Source organism: Hemitrygon akajei, chromosome 10 (assembly GCF_048418815.1).
Source record: "Hemitrygon akajei chromosome 10, sHemAka1.3, whole genome shotgun sequence".
Lineage (NCBI taxonomy): Eukaryota > Metazoa > Chordata > Chondrichthyes > Myliobatiformes > Dasyatidae > Hemitrygon > Hemitrygon akajei.
Window position 1 is genome coordinate 97,428,778 of NC_133133.1, and position 21,218 is coordinate 97,449,995.

Here is a 21,218-nt window from a genome sequence, read left to right on the forward strand (position 1 = left end):
ACTTAAGGCAGAGGTTGATAGGTTCTTTTTTGGTCAGGGTATGAAGAGATATGGGGAGAAGTCAGGAGATTGGGGCTGAGTAGAAAAATGGATTAGCTATGATGAAATGGTGGAACAGACTCAATGGGCCAAATGACTCCTATATCTTATGGTCCTGTAATCCCCGTTTCCCTCCTTGAACAACAGAACAAAACCCTTAGAGCTTCACCCTCTGGAATCTTTTGATCTGTTTTACTCTGTATATGCTTTCATATCAGTGCAATTGTAAAATAACAAATAAAACACCTGACATTGCTGACTGATGAATCAACTGATTACTACACCATTGAAGAAGTTCATTTGATTTCTGGATTTTTTATATCATTTAATTATTCATTGCAACCAGTGGTAAATACTGTTAAAAATCTTCTACACATATTGTATTTGATATTCATTTTCTGCTCAGGAATTGCTCATTTTTACTTTACATTCACAATTTCATTTGATCTGTACAAATCAGAAGAATTTGTTTTTTGTGCAGTGGTTTGTTTTTGCCTGGTAAGTATGTAAAATTGATATATTGAAGCTAAGCACTGTCACTGCAAATAATTAAGTTTCAGTGCAGCTGATGTGCATTTTATTGAAATAGTTTATATAATGTTAAACTGCAAATTGCTCTTTTAGTTACTGTAGTAGAAGTAGAACCAACTGAACTAGCTATTGGAATTGGAAAGAACACCCTTTTGTCTATATTATTTTAATGGCAAGTACAAATACTTGGACTGTAGGTTATTAAAAGACATTTATGAAAAAATCATAGTATCTAATTTTAAAATTAAATGAACAGTAATTCTAGCAAGCACGTTTTTATTACTGAAAATATATTATCTGAATTCCATGGGAAAAGTATTGTTGAATGATAATTTACGATGTTAGAATGGTATTAATTATGTTGTCTCTTGTATAGGATCCGGAGTCTGCTGTAGCAAGCGGTGGTGATAATGCCACAGGAAGATGTCTGTTTACACTTCTTGGACTGGCTTTCATACTGTCTGGTTTAATAATTGGAGGAGCTTGTCTTTATCGATTCATTGTTCCAAAGGTAACTTGCCAAAGTAGTTGCATTTTGCAACATAAAATGCATTGATTTCATTAAAAGGAATTTCATAGATGGTACACCGCAATATTCCACGTGGGAATTTAAACTGGAGGTGGCAGTGTTTTTTTTATGAGGTCGAGTTGTGAGCGGGGCAGGCCCTTCAGCCCACCATGACTGCGCTGATCACTTTTACAAGATATACTTAGCCAATAGAAAATGGCTAGCATGTTCATCATTTTATTTTAACATTTTGACAGTTTGAGACAGAAGTTTACAGAGGTTGGTTGGGGGCAAAGGGACACCCAGCAAGTGGGAGGCTTTTAAATGTGAGATAGGAGGAGAATGTTCCTGCTTGAATGAAGGGTGTGACTGGTAGGAGTAGGGATAGGAGAGATGTTGAGGCATCAGCCAGGAAAAAGGAGGCATGGATGTGAAGTACAGGCATCTGGATATAATCCCCTAGTGGAGTACAGGGAATACAGCAGGAGTAGTCCAGAGGAAGTCTGGAGGACAAAATGGGGCATCGGCTAGCTTTAGCAGAGAAGCTTGAGGAGAATCTAAAGACATTTTGTAAGTATATTAAGGGAAAAGAAGCAACTAGAGAGAGCAAGAGACCCCTCAAAAACTGAAGTGGACATCTGTATTTGGCGCTCGAAGAGATGGATGAGGCCCTTAAATAATTCTCCTCTGAAATGCATGAAGATTTTGAACATTAAAACATTAGAAAGTTTTTGACAAGAACAGGCCTTTTGGCCCAATAAAGCTTGCCAAATTCCTATTCACATAGTGTGTTGAATTAACTGTTGAGTTTAGATTTGAAAGTTTCCAAGGTACTACTCTTAACTGCACAACTAGGTAGTTTATTCCATGTGTCCACAACTCGCTGTGTAAAGAAATGCTTCCGGATGTTAGTCTGAATTCTCTCCTTAACCAGTCTCCACCTATGACCCCGTGTCCTTGATGATGGATTAATTTTGAAGTAGCAGCTGGCATGCACTTTAATTATTTTGAACACTTCTATCATGTCTGCTCTCATTCTACATCAATTTAGGCTAAAAAGATTAAATTACTTCAATCTTTCTTCAAAGCTTATACCCTGCAGACCTGGAATGAGTCTAGCTGCCCTTCTCTGAACTCTCTCCAGTACCCTTACATCCCTGACAAAATATGGAGACCAAAACTGTATAACTGTATAACCATATAACAATCACAGCACGGAAACAGGCCATTCCGGCCCTCCTAGTCCTTGCCAAACTCTTAATCTCACCTAGTCCCACCTACCCGCACTCAGCCCATAACCTTCCACTCCTTTCCTGTCCATATACCTATCCAATTTTACCTTAAATGACACAACTGAACTGGCCTCTACTACTTCTACAGGAAGCTCATTCCACACAGCTATCACTCTCTGAGTAAAGAAATACCCCCTCGTGTTTCCCTTAAACTTTTGCCCCCTAACTCTCAAATCATGTCCTCTCGTTTGAATCTCCCCTACTCTCAATGGAAACAGCCTATTCACGTCAACTCTATCTATCCCTCTCAACATTTTAAATACCTCGATCAAATCCCCCCTCAACCTTCTACGCTCCAATGAATAGAGACCTAACTTGTTCAACCTTTCTCTGTAACTTAAGTGCTGAAACCCAGGTAACATGCTAGTAAATCGTCTCTGCACTCTGTCTAATTTATTGATATCTTTCCTATAATTCGGTGACCAGAACTGTACACAATATTCCAAATTTGGCCTTACCAATGCCTTGTACAATTTTAACATTACATCCCAACTTCTGTACTCAATGCTCTGATTTATAAAGGCCAGCGTTCCAAAAGCCTTCTTCACCACCCTATCTACATGAGACTCCACCTTCAGGGAACTATGCACTGTTATTCCTAGATCTCTCTGTTCCACTGCATTCCTCAATGCCCTACCATTTACCCTGTATGTTCTATTTGGATTATTCCTGCCAAAATGTAGAACCTCACACTTCTCAGCATTAAACTCCATCTGCCAACGTTCAGCCCATTCTTCTAACCGGCATAAATCTCCCTGCAAGCTTTGAAAACCCACCTCATTATCCACAACACCTCCTACCTTAGTATCATCAGCATACTTACTAATCCAATTTACCACCCCATCATCCAGATCATTTATGTATATTACAAACAACATTGGGCCCAAAACAGATCCCTGAGGCACCCCGCTAGTCACCGGCCTCCATCCCGATAAACAATTATCCACCACTACTCTCTGGCATCTCCCATCTAGCCACTGTTGAATCCATTTTATTACTCCAGCATTAATACCTAATGACTGAACCTTCTTAACTAACCTTCCATGTGGAACTTTGTCAAAGGCCTTGCTGAAGTCCATATAGACTACATCCACTGCCTTACCCTCGTCAACATTCCTCGTAACTACTTCAAAAAATTCAATAAGGTTTGTCAAACATGACCTTCCACGCACAAATCCATGCTGGCTACTCCTAATCAGATCCTGTCTATCCAGATAGTTATAAATACTATCTCTAAGAATACTTTCCATTAATTTACCCACCACTGATGTCAAACTGACAGGTCTATAATTGCCAGGCTTACTTCTAGAACCCTTTTTAAACAATGGAACCACATGAGCAATACGCCAATCCTCCGGCACAATCCCTGTTTCTAATGACATCTGAAAGATCTCCGTCAGAGCTCCTGCTATCTCTACACAAACTTCCCTCAAGGTCCTGGGGAATATCCGGTCAGGACCCGGAGATTTATCCACTTTTAAATTTCTTAAAAGCGCCAGTACTTCCACCTCTTTAATTGTCATAGGTTCCATAACTTCCTTACTTGTTTCCCACACCTTACACCATTCAATATCCTTCTCCTTAGTGAATACCGAAGAGAAGAAATCGTTCAAAATCTCTCCCATCTCCCTCGGCTCCACACATAGCTGACCACCCTGATTCTCTAAGGGACCAATTTTATCCCTCACTATCCTCTTGCTTTTAATATAACTGTAGAAGCCTTTCGGATTTACTTCCACCTTATTTGCCAAACCAAACTCGTAACTTCTTTTAGCTTTTCTAATCTCTTTCTTAAGTTTCCTTTTACATTCTTTATATTCCTCGAGCAATTCCTTTACTCCATGCTGCCTATATCTATTGTAGACATCCCTCTTTTTTCGAACCAAGTTTCTAATATCCCTTGAAAACCATGGCGCTTTCAAACCTTTAACCTTTCCTTTCAACCGAACAGGAACATAAAGATTCTGTACCCTCATAATTTCACCCTTAAATGACCTCCATTTCTCTATTACATCCTTCCCATAAAACAACTTGACCCAATCCACTCTCTCTAAATCCCTGCGCATCTCCTCAAAGTTAGCCTTTCTCCAATCAAAAATCTCAACTCTAGGTCCAGTCCTGTCCTTCTCCATAATTATATTGAAGCTAATGCTATTGTGATCACTGGACCCGAAGTGCTCCCCAACACATACATCTGTCAGCTGACCTATCGCATTCCCTAACAGGAGATCCAACACTGCCCCATCTCTAGTCGGTACTTCTATGTATTGTTGCAAAAAGCTATCCTGCACACATTTCACAAACTCTAAACCATCCAGCCCTTTTACAGAATGAGCTTCCCAATCTATGTGTGGAAAATTAAAATCTCCCACAATCACCACCTTGTGTTTACTACAAATATCTGCTATCTCCTTACACATTTGCTCTTCCAACTCACGCTCCCCATTAGGTGGCCTATAATACACTCCTATCAGTGTTACTACACCTTTCCCATTCCTCAATTCCACCCAAATAGCCTCCCTAGAGGAGCTCTGTAATCTATCCTTCCAAAGCACCGCCATAAGATTTTCTCGGACAAGCAATGCAACACCTCCTCCTCTGGCCCCTCCTACTCTATCACACCTGAAGCAACTAAATCCAGGAATATTTAGTTGCCAATCACACCCTTCCTGCAACCATGTTTCACTAATAGCTACAACATCATAATTCCAGGTATCAATCCACACTTTAAGCTCATCCACCTTTCTTACAATGCTCCTAGCATTAAAATAGATACATTTAAGATACTCTCCACCTCCTCCTCTCTTTTCATCCCTAGCAATGCATTCAAATTTATTATCCTTTTCTTTCTTTTCCCCTACAACTTCGGGCTGAGCGCATCCCTTCTCCATCACCTGCCTTTCCTCCCTCACACACTGTCTACTTACTTGCTCTACTGGTGAACTAACCTCCTCTCCCATAGTTTCCTCAAATTGATTTCCGCCCCCCCATCTTACTAGTTTAAAGTCTGCCCCGTAGCCCTAGCAAACCTCCCCGCTAGGATATTGGTCCCCCCCAAGATTCAAGTGTAACCCGTCCTTCTTGAACAGGTCACGCCTGCCCCAGAAGAGGTCCCAATGATCCAGAAACTTGAATCCCTGCCCCCTGCTCCAATCCCTCAACCACGCATTCATCCTCCACCTAATTCCATTCCTACTCACTGTCGCGTGGCACAGGCAGTAATCCCGAGATTACTACCTTTGCGGTCCTTCTTCTTAACTGCCTTCCTAACTCCCTATACTCTCGTTTCAGGACCTCTTCCCCTTTCCTACCTATGTCATTGGTACCTACATGTACCACGACCTCTGGCTCCTCACCCTCCCACTTCAGGATATCTTGGACGCGATCAGAAACGTCCCGGACCCTGGCACCAGGGAGGCAAACTACCATCCGGGACTCCCGATCACCTCCACAGAACCGCCTGTCTGAACCCCTGACTATCGAGTCCCCTATTACTATGGTCCTCTTTCTTCTATCCCTACCCTTCTGAGCTACAGGGCAGTCCTCTGTGCCGGAGGCCCGGCCACTGTCACTTCCTCCAGGTAGGCTGTCCCCCCCAACAGTACTCAAACATGAGTACTTATTGTCAAGGGGTACAGCCACTGGGGTACTCTCTAGTACCTGCCCCTTCCCCTTCCTGACCGTGACCCACCTATCTGCCTCCCGTGGCCCCGGAGTGACCACCTGCCTGTAACTCCTCTCTATCACCTCCTCACTCTCCCTGACCAGGTGAAGGTCATCGAGTTGCAGCTCCAGTTCCCTAACTCGGTCCCTCAGGAGCTGCAGTTCGACACACCTGGCGCAGATGTGGACGTCCGGGAGGCTCGGAGACTCCAGGACCTCCCACATACGACACCGAGAACAACAAGCTGCCCTCACACTCATACTTCCCGAATAACTGAAAATAACAAGAACTAAAAGATAAGCCTACTGTGCCCTCTTCCGCCTAAGCCCTCTGAGCCCAAGCCCTACACTCTGCTCCCGGCCCACTCCGCTGCCCGCAAACGAAGCTGCCCGCTGCTTAAGGTTGTGTTCTTTTTATATCTTCCCTCCCTCCCAGGCCTCCTTCACGCGCCTGCGCAGTCCCGCCTCTCAGAACTCCGATCTGAGAAGCAATTTGAAAAAAAATGTCCGCCGCCGCACTTCTTCTCAAAGCCTTGCTGTCCTCTTCCAAAAGAGAACTACCTCACTCCTTCTCTCCTTTTTATATCTTCCCTCCTTCCCAGGCCTCCTTCACGCGCCTGCGCAGTCCCGCCTCTCAGAACTCCGATCTGAGAAGCAATTTGAAAAAAAATGTCCGCCGCCGCACTTCTTCTCAAAGCCTCGCTGTCCTCTTCCAAAATCACCCCTCATTCCCCTACGCTCCAGGGAATAAAGTCATAACCTATTCAACCTTTCTCTATAACTCAGTTTCTCAAGTCCCAGCAACATCCTTGTAAACCTTCTCTGCACTCTTTCAACCTTATTAATATCCTTCCTGTAATTAGGTGACCAAAACTGCACACAATACTCGTAATTCGGTCTCACCAATGTCTTATACAACATCACCATTACATTCCAACTCTTATACTCAGTACTTTGATTTATAAAGGCCAATGTACCAAAAGCTCTCTTTACAACCCTATCTACTTGTGATACCACTTTTAGGGAATTATGTATCTGAACTCCCAGCTCCCTCTGTTCTACTGCACTCATCAGTGTCCTACCATTTACCTTGTATGTTCTACCTTGGTTTGACCTTCCGAAGTGCAAAACCTCACACTTGTCCGCATTAAACTCCATCTGCCATTTTTCAGCCCATTCCTCCAACTGGTCCAAATCCCTCTGCAAGCTTTGAAAACCTTCCTCACTGTCTACTACACCTCCAATCTTTGTATGAAAAGAGGTGGTGTCTGAAAAGAGGATGCTGTCCAAGTTGCATGCCATCTTGGACAATGTCTCCCATCCACTCCATAATATACTGGTTAGGCACAGGAGTACATTCAGCCAGAGACTCATTCCACTGAGATGCAACACTGAGCATCATAGGAAGTTATTCCTGCCTGTGGCCATCAAACGTTACAACTCCTCCCTTGGAGTGTCAGACACCCTGAGCCAAAAGGCTGGTCCTGGACTAATTTCCACTTAGCATTATTTACTTATTATTATTCAATTATTTATGGTTTTATATTGCTATATTTCTACACAATTCTTGGTTGGTGCGACTGTAACGAAACCCAATTTCCCTCAGGATCAATAAAGTATGTCTGTCTGTATCATCAGCAAATTTGCTGATCCAATTTGCCACATTATCATCCAGATCATTGATATAGATGACAAATAACAATGGACCCAGCACTGATCCCTGTGGCACACCACTAGTCACAGGCCTCCACTCAGAGTAGCAATCCTCCACTACCACTCACTGGCTTCTTCCTTTGAGCCAATGTCTAATCCAGTTTACTTCCTCTCCATGTTTTCCTAGCAACTGAATCTTCCTAACTAACCTCCCATGCAGGACCTTGTCAAAGGCCTTACTGATGGAGTTGATGGAGAAGATCCTGAGAGGCAGGATTTATGAACGTTTGGAGAGGCATAATATGATTAGGAATAGTCAGCATGGCTTTGTGAAAGGCAGGTCATGCCTCATGAGCCTGATTGAATTTTTTTGAGAATGTGACTAAACACATTGATGAAAGAAGAGCAGTAGATGGATTCCAACAAGGCATTTGATAAGGTACCCCATGCAAGGCTTATTGAGAAAGTAAGGAGGCATGGGATCCAAGGGGAAATTGCTTTGTGGATCCAGAACTGGCTTGCTCACAGAAGACAAAGAGTGGTTGTAGATGGGTGATATTCTACATGGAGGTCGGTGACCAGTGGTGTGCATCTGTTCTGGGACCCTTACTCTTCATAATTTTTATAAATGACCTGGATGAGGAAGTGGAGGGATGGGTTAGTAAATTTGCTGATGACACAAAGGTTGGGGGTGTTGTGGACAGTGTGCAGGACTGTCAGAGGTTACAGCTGATAGGATGCAAAACTGGGCTGAAAAGTGGCAGATGGATTTCAACCCCAATATATATGAGGTGGTTCATTTTGGTAGGTCAAATATGATGGCAGAACATAGCATTAATAGTAAGACTCTTGGCAGTGTGGAGGATTGGAGGGATCTTGGAGTCTGAGTCCAAAGGACACTCAAAGCTGCTATGCAGGTTGACTCTGTGGTTAAGAAGGCATACGGTGCTTTGGCTTCATCAATCGTGGGATTGAGTTTAGGAGCCGAGGGGTAATGTTACAGTTATATAGGACCCTGGTCATACCGCACTTGGAGTACTGTGCTCAGTTCTGGTCGCCTCACTACAGGAAGGACATGGAAACCATAGAAAGGGTGTAGAGGAGATTTACAAGGATGTTGCCTGGATTGGGGAGCATGCCTTATGAAAATAGGTTGAGTGAACTCGGCCTTTTCTCCTTGGAGCGACGGGGGATGAAAGGTGACCTGATGGAGGTATACAAAATTATGAGAGGCATTGATCATGTGGGTAGTCAGAGGCTTTTTCCTTGGGCTGAAATGGCTAGCACGAAAGGGCACAGTTTTAAGGTGCTTGCAAGTAGGTTTAAAGGAGATGTCAGGGGTAAGTTTTTTTACACAGAGTGGTGAGTGCATGGAATGGGCTGCTGGTGACGGTGGTGGAGGCAGACATGATAGGGTCTTTTAAGAGACTCCTGGATTGGTACATGGAGTTTAGAAAAATAGAGGGCTATGGGTAAGCCTAGGTAGTTCTAAGGTAAGGACATGTTCACAGCTTTGTGGGCCGAAGGGCCTGTATTGCGCTGTAGGTTTTCTATGTTTCTAGGTTTTTACAGAGGCATGAGAGGAGTTGGCCAAAACTGATTGGAAGGGAACATTATCAGGGATGATGGCATTGAGGCAGTGGCTGGAGTTTCTAGAGCAATTGGGAAGGCACAGGAGAGAGAAATCTCAAAAAAAAGTAGTAATTTTAAGGGAAGGATGACACAACCCTGGCTGACGAGAAGTCAAAGCCAACAAAAAAGCCAAAGGGAGGGCATATAATAGAGCAAAAAATTTGTGAGAAGTTAGAGGATTGAAAAGCTTTTAAAAACCAACAGAAGGCAACTTAAAAACACATTTTTTTAAAAAAAGGAAAAGATGGAATACCAAGGTAAGCTAACCAATAGTATTAATATGAAAAGCTTCTTCAGATATATAAAATGTAAAAGAGAAATGAGATTCGATGTTGGACCAGTGGAAAATGATGATGGAGGGGCAGGAATATGAAAAGGAAAAGGTGAATGAACTGAATAAGTATTTTGCATCAGTCTTCCCTGTGGAAGACACTAGCAATATGTGAGAAGTTTGAGAGCATCAGTGGGCAGAAGTTCATGAAGCTGCCAATAATAGGAAGAAGATGCTTGGGAAACTGAAGGGTCTGAAGGTATAGAAGTCACCAGTACAAGATACTGTGCACCCAGCTTTCTGAAAGAGGTGGCTGGAGAAATTGTGGAGGCACTAGAAATGATATTCAAGAATCAATTGATTCTGGCATGGTTCCGTAGGACTGGAAAATTGCAAAGTCATTTCACTCTTCAAGGAGGGATAAAAACAGAAGTGAAATTATAGGCCAGTTAGTCTGACCTCAGTGGTTGGGAAGGTGAAGGAGTTGATTGTTAAGGGTGAGGTTTTGTGGTACTTGAAGGCACATGATAAAACAAGCCAGTCAGCACAGTTTCCTTATGGGAAAATCTTGATTGAGAAATCTGTTGGAATTCTTTGAAGAAATAACAAGCAGGATGGAGAATCAGTTGATGTTGTGTACTTGGATTTTCAGAAGGCCTTTGACAAGGTACCATGAGGTTGCTCAAGTGCAGATGGTATTACAGAAAGGATACTGGCATGAATAGAGTTTTGCTGATTGGCAGGAGGCAAAGAGTGGAAAGAAGTGAGCCTTTTCTAGTTGGTTGCCAGTGTTGGATCTTTTTTTATCGCTATATGTGAATGATCTGGATGACAAAATTGATGGCTTTGTAGTCAAGTTTGCAGACAATATGAAGACAGGTGGGGGGCAGATGGTTTTGAGGAAGGCTACAGAAGGACTTGGATTAAGAAAATGGGCAAAGAAGCGGCAGATGGAATACAGTGTTGGGAAGTGTAAGGTCATGCACTTTGGTAGAATAAATAAAAACATTGACTATTTTCTAAATGGAAAGAAAATTCAAAATTCTGAGGTGCAAAGGGACTTGGGAGCCTTAAAGGTTTGTTTGCAGGTTGAGTCTGGTGAGTAAGGCAAATACAATGTTAGGATTAACTTTGAGAGGACTGGAATATAAAAGTGTAGATGTAATGTTGTGGCTTTATAAGGCACTGGTGAGGCCTCAGCTGAAGTATTGTGAACAGTTTTGAGCCCCTAATTAAGAAAGGATGTGCTGACTTCTGAGAAGATTCAAAGGAAATTTACGAAAATGATTCCGGGATTGAAAGGCTTATCAGATGAGAAGCCTTTGATAGCTCTTGTCCTGTATTCACTGGAATTGAGAATGAGAAGGGGTCTCTGAAACCTTGTTGAAAAGCCTCAATAAGGTGGATGTGTAAAGGGTGTATCCTAGAGGAGTCAGCCTCAGAATAGAGGGACATCCATTTAGAGAGGTGAGAGGGGAAAGATTTTAATGGGAACTTAAGGTCTAATCTTATTACACGGTGTGTTATGTTAGTGGAGTGAACTGCCAGAGGAAGTAGAGCCAGGTACGTTTACATATACTGCGAGGCAAATCCTGAGATGAATAGGGATCTTGGGACTGGTCAGGCTGAAGGGATTGCTTCCGTGCTTTATGGTCCTATGACTCTGCATCAGCAAGTTTTTGTACAATCCGAATATTTCATGATTGTTGATGAAAAACACCTCCTGGAGAATCCTGCACTAACACATATATCAGAAGTAGAACTTATGGTAAACTTGGCGTATTTTCATAACGAAACCTCTTCTAAAGATTTTTGTGTATTTCCGGGGCTTGTCTGTTTTTTGTAGGTGTTACTGGAATGTAAGCCTTGCAGCAAGGCAAATGTTCAGAAAAAGCAGGAGGGAAAAGCCTGGAAAGATAGGCTGGAGAGCCTTGCATAAGTATTATGAATGTGGTTGAAGAATATTCTATAGGTTGGGATTTATGTTCATCTGGAATGGCAGAAGGAGTCAGCATGGTTTTACACAGTGTCTATCAAAAATATTCACTCCCCCTTGGAGGTTTTCATGTTTGACAGTTTTATAACATTGAGTCACAGTGGTTTAATTTGGCTTTTTTGATACTGATCAACAGAAAAAGACTCTTTGGTGTCAAAGTGGAAACTGATCTTCACAAAGCGATCTAAATTAATTACAAATATAAAACACAAAATGATTGATTGCATAAGTATTTATCTTGAGTCTGTGTGCTTAGATCTCTATCAGCTTTGGACATTTGGACGCTGAAAATTTTCCCTATTCTTCTTTACAAAACTGCTCAAGTTCTGTCAGATTGCATGGGGATTGTGAGTGAACAGCCCTTTTCAAGTCCAGCCACAGATTCTCAATTAACTTAGTTGTTTTTAAGCCATTCCTATGTAGCTTTGGCTTTATGCTTGGGGCCATTGTCACTAGAAAGCAAATCTTCTCCCAAGTTAGAGTTTTCTTGCAGACTGCATCAGGTTTTTCTCCAGGATTTCCCTGTATTTTGCTGCATTCATTTTACCCTCTACCTTCACAAGCCTTCCAGGGCTTGCTGTTGTGAAGTATCCCCACAGCATGATGCAGCCACCACCATGCTTCATGGTAGGGATGGTGTGTTTTTGATGATGTACAGTGTTTAGCTTACACCAAGCGTGGCCTTTAGTCTGATGGCCAAAAAGCTCAATTTTGGTTTCATCAGACCATAGATTTGTAGTTAATGAAGGATACAGCAAAATATCAGATGGAACTTGGGTGGAGAGGTGCTCAATGGAACATATTTGAGCACAGGAGCAGACCTTTCAGTTAACCATTTTGTGCTGCACAAGTTAATGATATCTAATTCTTTCTGCCTGCTTATGGTCCATATCTGTCCATTTCCTGCATGTTCATGAGCCTATTGAGCATCACCACCACCATCCTGTCAGCACAGGCACCCACCACTCAGTGTAAAATAACCTGCTATACACAGTTCCTTTGAACTTTCCCCTTAACCTTAAATGCATGCCCTTATATCTAACTTGGGAGAAGATACCAGCTGTCTATCCATGCCTTTCATAACTTTATAGGCATGATCTCTCCTCAGCTTCTTTGGCTCCAGAGAAAGCAAGCTTGGTTTGTCTGACTGTCCTTGTAGTTCACACGCCCTAATTGTGGCAACATCACAGCAAACTTTTTCTGCGCCCTCTCCATAGCCTCTGCATCTTTCATATAAGGGGCCGAGCAGAATTGAATGCAGCACCTCAAATATGGCGTAACCAGAGTTTTACAAAGCTGCAATGTAATTTCCTGATTCTTGAATTCAGAGCCTTGATTAATAAAAGGAAGCATGCCATACACATGGTGACAGATGGAACTTAATCCAGACAACTGTGCACAAATGAAGTTCTGGTAGGATATATATCCAAATGTTCGTTTATTATCAAAATATACGGCTCTGAATTTCTTCTTCTCTAGATAGTCATGAAACCAAAAAGAAAAGAAAGGCAACATGATAATCAACCCCCAAATCCCCCCTCCCTGCACAAAAAAAGAACAAAGATGTAACAGGCACATCAACCCTCCCCTGCACACAGAATATAAAACAAATTTAAGACTGAAAAAGAAGTCCCAAGTTCACATCCAAAACGTAGAAAACCTGGGCGACCTCCTCCCTCTCTGTAGCAAAGTGATAAAAGGCAGTCTCCCCTCTCCTGAAGAGCGATCCCACTAGCAATAAAAAGGCAGTCTACTCTCTCCATGAAGAGCAACCTCACCAGTGATAAAGAGGCGGTCTGCCCTCTGTGGCAGCAGAGCAATCCCCCAGCCATTTTTTTTTAAAAAGGCAGGCAGCTGGCATTTCAATCTCCCTCGTCATTTTAATTGGTAATAATGGAGGCTCTAATCAGCAAAATGGAGTCGAATATCGGCTTGCAACCTCCTCGCAATGAGGTTCCCACATGCTGCCTCTGCCTCAGCCTCCTTGGAGAATGCAGAGAGCTGAAACACCCATACAATCTCCGAACTGCAAATACCAGGCTCCAACAGTTCCAGAATCACATTCAAGACAAAAAACAAACGTATAAGACATAAAAGAAGTGAAATATGTGGTTTAATGATCTATCCTATCCATAAGATATTAATTGAAGTAGTTTTGCAGGCACATCTTGACTGGAAGTCGGAATAGTTTGTTTGATGGCAGGGACCTGAGGAGCATTGAGATAGACTATGGGTTTAAGTCTCCCTGAAAATGGTGACATAGAAAAATAGGTTACTGCAAAATGCATTGTATGTGTTTGTTTTGAGTGAAGCATATACTTGTTTCGATAAGATGCTGCATAGAAGACTTACCCATGAGATAATGATGCATAGAGTTGGGGTGATGTATTAGCATAGATAGCAGATAGGTTAACTATTAGAAAGCAGAGTTGGGATACCTGGGTGTTACTCTGGTTGGCGATCAGTGGTGAGCGGTGTGTCACGGGTCGGAGCTGGGCCCACAACTGTTTACAATATGCCTTAACGATCTGGAAGAGGGGACTGAGTGTAGTGTATCTAAGTTGCTGATGACACTAAATTGTCATTTAGCAAATTCTGCAGAAGATACAAAGAGTCTGCAGAGAGATATTGACAGGTTGAGTGGGCAAGGGTCTGGAAGATGGAGTACAATGTTGGTAAATGCGAGGTCCTCCACTTTGGAAGGAAGACCATATTATTATTTAAATGGTAAAAGATTGTAGCATGCTGCTGTGCAGAGGGACGGGAGTGCTTGTGCACAAATCTCAAAAGGTTGGTTTACAGGTGCAGCAGGCTATCAGGAAGGCAAGTGGAATGTTGGCTTTCATTGCTAGAGGGATTGAATTTAAGAGCAGGGAGGATGCTGCAGCTATACAGGGTATTCATGAGACCGCATCTGGCGTAGTGCATGCAGTTCTGGTGTCCTAACTTGAGGAAGAATATACTGGCATTGGAGGCAGTGCAGAGGAGGTTCACCAGCTTGATTCCAGAGATGAGGGGTTATACTACAAGGAGAGATTGAGTCGCGTGGGATTGTACTCGCTGGAATTCAGAAGAATGGGAGGGGATTTTATAGAAACATAGAAAATTATGAAAGGGATAGATAAGATAGAGGCAGGAAAGTTGTTTCCACTGTTAGATGAGACTGGAACTAGGGGCCATAGCCTCAAGATTTGGGGGAGTAGATTTAGGATGGAGATGAGAAGGAACTGTTTTTCCCAGAGGATGGTGAATCTGTGGAATTCTCTGCCCAATGAAGCAGTGGAGGCCAACTCCAAATATACTTAAGACAAGGTTGGATAGATTTTTTGCAGAGTCAGGGAATTAAGGGTTATGGGGAAAAGGCAGTAGGTAGAGGTGAGTCCATGATCAGTTCGGCCATGATATAATTGAATGGCGGAGCAGGCTTGATGGGCCAGATGGCCTATTAATGTTCTTATGAAACAGTTGGAAGTGAAGAAATTCACTTGGATTTTGCCTGGATTAAATAGCTTTAGTTGAATAGCTTTCACAAGTTTTGCATGCAAGGGGAGAAATTTAATGGAGACTTGAGGGGTAAGATGGTAATGTGGAATGAGTTTCTTGTGAAGATTCAAGTAGATAACATGCATTTAAATGCTTAAGAGTGCTTTAACACACAAGGAAGTACAGGCAGTCCCCGGGTTATGAACGAGATCCTTTCCTAAGGCTGTCTTTAAGTCGAATTTGTAGGTAAGTCAGAATAGGTACATACGGTTCTTATTTAGCGTCAGTTAGTCAAATGTTTGTCTTAGTATATAGTATATATTTTACCTTTTTATGTATATAAAACACTTAAGAAACACTTTGTACAGAGCTTTTCTTTTTCTCGTCATAAGTGGCCTTGTAGCAGCTGAGCCCTCGGTAACTGTACAGTAAACTTTGGGGAACCTCTCCTTATTAGGATCTTGCTCCTCTAACTTTGCTATCCCTGCTTTAATGAGATGAAAGGCTTCAGCTAACTCTTTTGTCAAAAACTTCTTCAGTTCTGGAGTTTTTAGATCCCAGTCTTCTCTGCTATCAACACTTTATCCTTTAAAATTGTTCCAATCGTTGACCGACTGTAGCCTAACGCTTTTCCAGTGATCGATGGCGTTTCACCACTTTCTGATCGCTTTATTATTTCCACTCTATTTTCAATCGTGATCGTTTTCTTTTTCTTTGATGCATCACCAGCACTTGCATTGGATTTATGCTTTGGAGGCATGGTTACAAAGGTAAATAAAAGAAAAATTTAAGCCAAAAACAAAGTTACACACTCAACACAGTGTTAACAGCAACGTGATCCGGCTTAAAATGACAGACAGCGTTCTTCTTCCTCGTGCCGACGAACCGCTGAAGCTGCACAATGTTTTCATGAACGTCACGAAGTATTGCATGCGTTTGTTACTACGGACCATTGTATTTAACTCAAATTTTTAATACAGGCTTTATGGCAGTCCGTTCGTAAGTACAAGTTGTCCATAAGTCGGACGTTCGTATCCCGGGGACTGCCTGTATAGAGGTGAACACATCGTGGGGAAAATTGGATTAGCATTTGTTTGTAACAACAAGGTGGCCTGAGTAGGTCTGTTTTTTATGCTGTGCCTTTCTATGTAAAATTCAGTCAATGGTCATTTAAATAGTCGTTCATGAAGTGGGGTTGTGAACCTATGAGAACGTTAAGAGTACTCACAATGGTATAAATGAGAATTATACAACCTGCACGGGTGGAGTTTAACATGGGTTTTACCATTGTGCTTTTTTTCTCCAGAACAAAGTATTTCATGGTGAAATGCGATACTTGGATTCCAGTACTCAGCCACATACTCTAAAAACGGAAGCTCCCTACTTTCTTGCATTTGAAGATGCGCAGTTCTTGGGAAATAATGAAAATGTGGCAGTAATCAATGTTCCAGTTCCAGATTTTGAAGATTATGATCCAGCAGTCATCATTCATGATTTTGAGTTGGTATGGTTAGATCTTGCAACTAAATTTTCGATATGTTGCAGTGTTATGCTCTTTAACTGTACAAATGTTTTATAGTAATGCAGTATAGTCCATGGTGTCAATGTACTCCTTTGAGCATGTCATCCATAAGTTATATTTTTAGAGGAAATATAAGATTTAGGATTGTTTCATTTATACTGCTGAATAACTTGGAATTATTTTACAAGATATTGAAGTTTGTGATTTTAAAAAACAAATTTATTTTAGCATGTTGCACCGGACAGTCCGCCATGCTTGTCTGGCGCATGGTGTTAGGATTGGTCTCCTTTCAGATTAACCAGGTCATGGTATGAACGTTCCTGACCCGGCCCTTGTACTTTTTACAAGTGACTCGCTTGACGCTCAACCCGGCACGGATGGAAAGTGTGCTCGGGGGTGGCCCGACTTGGATTCGAACTCGGGAACCTTTACTCCGGAGTCCGGCGCTGATGCCATTGCGCCACCAGCCGGCCCATGTTTTTTATAAAGTGTCATTAAATTTGTTTCTTAAATCTTCAAATGAACATCCTATATAAAACTGCATCTTAAATACAATGATTTTGTGGCAGAACCCTACAATTCATCCTTGCTGATCTGCAGAATGTTATGGTATTTTGATGTTTTGTGAAGTTTCAAGTTGAATGATATATGTATTGAGACAGTATTGACTTTTACACCCTTCATTATGTATGATGGGTGGGGTGAAATATGATAAACTTCCTTAGTGTCAAGATTTTAGTGCTTCACTTCCAAGAAAGTGAAGGAGAAATTCCAAGGAAAGGAAAGAGGAAAAAAACGCTCATTGGGCATTGACTTTTCTTTTTCTTGGTAATAATTTATGACTTTTGGATAAAGTCAGTCAGAATTGTACCTGTTTTTTTCATTGCTGCTGTTGTACAGAATGAATGCCAAACAACTTTTGTCTAAGGTTTCCACTTATGATTTCAAAATTAGATTACTGTACTTGGGGTAAAACAAAAAGTCCAGTGAATTAATTGTGGTCCTGAGTTAACTATATGGTATCTGTTCAAACATTGTTTCTGATTTCTTCATCAATATGTACCACATTTTTGTTGTATTTTCTAAAAAGCCTGATGTGAGGTCAGATTTCCAATCTGTGGTCTAAATTTGATTACAAATTCAGGTATCCAGTGGTGATCTATTTTTTTAATTCCATTGGCCTTGGTTACCATCATATATGCTAAGATAGTCAGGATTTTATATGGTGACATATATGTATTTTGATAATAAATTTACTTTGAACTTTCAGATCAGTCTGCATGAAGGTCGCTGATTACTCCCTGAGGATAATTTTAGTGTGGCATCAGCTATTGTTTGCTTCACCTATGCAGACTAAATGTCAGTAACTTCATGAGTCCTGTGAATCAGAATTCCTTATGTTCATGTCAGAGAGTAGATTGGGAAAAGTTCACATTTTACTTCTGGTGTAAATATCTTGCTAGAATAAGCTTTTAAAATCACTTGAATGTAATATTGATAACCATGAAACTAGTACTGACCTTAAGTTATTAGGTGAATTTAATTTCCACAGCTCCCACAGTGAGATTTGAATTTGAAATGTAAGGCCAGACTCAGGATAATGTTCTCTGGGCCACAGCTTGTTTGATCAAGCTGTATGTAAATGCCCAAGTTAAACATTTTAACAACACACACAAAATGCTGGTGGAACACAGCAGGCCAGGCAGCATCTATAAGGAGAAGCACTGTCAACGTTTCGGGCCGAGACCTTTCGTCAGGACTAACTGAAAGGAAAAATAGTAAGGAGATTTGAAAGTAGGAGGTGGAGGGGAAAATTCGAAATGATAGGAGAAGACCGGAGGGGGTGGGATGAAGCTAAGAGCTGGAAAGGTGATTGGCGAAAGTGATACAGAGCTGGAGAAGGGAAAGGATCATGGGACGGGAGGCCTCGGGAGAAAGATAGGGGGAGGGAGGAGCACCAAAGGGAGATGGAGAACAGGCAGGTTGATGGGTAGAGAGAGAACAAACAACTAAATATGTCAGGGATGGGGTAAGAAGGGGAGGAGGGGCATTAACGGAAGTTAGAGAAGTCAATGTTCATGCCATCAGGTTGGAGGCTACCCAGCCGGTATATAAGGTGTTGTTCCTCCAACCTGAGTGTGGCTTCATATTGACAGTAGAGGAAGCCATGGATAGACATATCAGAATGGGAATGGGACATGGAATTAAAATGTGTGGCCACTGGGAGATCCTGCTTTCTCTGGCAGACAGAGCGTAGGTGTTCAGCGAAATGGTCTCCCAGTCTGCGTCGGGTCTCACCAATATATAAAAAGCCACGCTGGGAGCACCGGACGCAGTATACCACACCAGCCGACTCACAGGAGAAGTCAACATGACTTCATTAACTTTGCCTCCAACTTTCACCCTGCCCTCAAATTTAGCTGGTCCATTTCCGACACCTCCCTCCCCTTTCTTGATCTTTCTGTCTCCATCTCTGGAGACGGCTTATCTACTGATATCTACTATAAGCCTACAGACTCTCACAGCTACCTGGACTATTCCTCTTCCCACCCTGTCTCTTGCAAAAATGCTATCCCCCTTCTCACAATTCCTCCGTCTCCGCCGCATCTGCTGTCAAGGTGAGGCTTTTCATTCCAGGACGAAGGAGATGTCTTCCTTTATTGAACAAAGGGGCTTCCCTTCTTCCACCATCAACTCTGCTCTCAAACGCATCTCTCCCATTTTCCGCACATCTGCCCTCACCCCATTCGCCCGCCACCCCACTCGGGATAGGGTTCCCCTTGTCCTCACCTACCACCCCACCGGCCTCCAGATCCAACATGTAATTCTCCGTAACTTCCGCCACCTCCAATGGAATCCCAATACCAAGCACATCTTTCCCTCCCCCCCTTTCTGCTTTCTGCAGGGATCGCTCCCTACGTGACTCCCTTGTCCACTCCTCCCCCCCCATCTCTTCCCACCGATCTCCCTCCTGGCACTTATCTTTGTAAGCAGAACAAGTGCTACCATTGCCCTTACACTTCCTCCCTCACCACCATTCAGGGCCCCAGACAGTCCTTCCAGGTGAGGCGATACTTCACCTGTGAGTCGGCTGGTGTGGTATACTGCGTCCGGTGCTCCCGGTGTGGCCTTTTATATATTGGTGAGACCCGACGCAGACTGGGAGACCATTTCACTGAACACCTACGCTCTGTCTGCCAGAGAAAGCAGGATCTCCCAGTGGCCACACATTTTAATTCCATGTCCCATTCCCATTCTGATATGTCTATCCATGGCCTCCTCTACTGTCAATATGAAGCCACACTCAGGTTGGAGGAACAACACCTTATATACCGGCTGGGTAGCCTCCAACCTGATGGCATGAACATTGACTTCTCTAACTTCTGTTAATGCCCCTCCTCCCCTTCTTACCCCATCCCTGACATATTTAGTTGTTTGTTCTCTCTCTGCCCATCACCCTGCCTGTTCTCCATCTCCCTCTGGTGCTCCCCCCTTCTTTCTCTCGAGGCCTCCCATCCCATGATCCTTTCCCTTCTCCAGCTCTGTATCACTTTTGTCAATCACCTTTCCAGCTCTTAGCTTCATCCCACCCCCTCCGGTCTTCTCCTATCATTTCGCATTTCCCCCTCCTCCCACTACTTTCAAATCTCTTAGTATCTCTCCTTTCAGTTAGTCCTGACGAAGAGTTCGGCCCGGAACATCGACAGTGCTTCTCCTTATAGATGCTGCCTGGCCTGCTGTGTTTCACCAGCATTTTGTGTGTGTTGTTTGAATTTCCAGCATCTGCAGATTTCCTCGCGTTTGCTCTTTAAACATTTTAAAATTGCTGCAGATGTGTTTCTGCTTTCTTAAGTTCTGCTTTCTGCTTTTAGCTTTTGACTGCATATCTCGATCTGAGTTTGGATAACTGCTATGTGATTGCACTGAATACATCTATTGTTATGCCTCCACGTAACTTATTGGAGCTGTTCATGAAACTTGCAGTAAGTATCAGTAAATGCATTTTCACTATAAATCAAGAACATTATTCCTAAATTTTGGCTAATCCAGGATGGAGTTTTTCACTGATACTTCTGTATCTGCTACGATGACAATCTTAACATTGAATTTTGGTATTGTTTTACATAAAAGATAGAGCAGAATGAGATGGTAAAAATAACTGGATTGTTCACAGCTATTAAGACAAGTGGTTGAAATGTTAAAAGAAAATCATAGTCAACAGAGAATTCACCCATCCAATTTTTTTGAATGATCATGAGGAAATTTTGTTCAAAGCTACTAAACTGATTAGATGCAGAGAGCATCTCCTGCTAGCCATAGATAAGGGGTAAGTAATTTAAGACTGAGATTTAGAAGAAATGTCTTAAAGAGTGTGGATCCTGTTTAGTTCTCTACCACAAAGTAGTTGAAACCAGATCATTAAATATATATATTAGCTATTTTGGGGCAAGGGGCAGTAAAATAATGAATCAGAATCAGGTATAATATCACTGGAAATTTGCTGTTTTTCAGCAGCAGTACATTACAGTGCATAATAAAAACACTAAATTACAGTAAGAAATATATAAAAATTTATATTACTGCAAAGAGAAGGGGAAAATAATCAGGTAATGTATGTGGGTTCATTG

General features: G+C 42.3%; 1 protein-coding gene across 1 annotated transcript in view; it reads left to right on the forward strand.

Moving 5' to 3' along the window:
* Positions 1-21,218, forward strand: part of LOC140734550 (integral membrane protein 2A-like) — a 46,873-nt gene that overhangs the window by 15,011 nt on the left and 10,644 nt on the right. Inside the window, exons 2-4 of the mRNA XM_073058676.1 lie at positions 947-1,081; positions 16,375-16,572; positions 20,463-20,573. Of these exons, the coding sequence (XP_072914777.1) occupies positions 947-1,081; positions 16,375-16,572; positions 20,463-20,573 (444 nt within the window). The remainder of the gene's footprint in view (positions 1-946; positions 1,082-16,374; positions 16,573-20,462; positions 20,574-21,218) is intronic.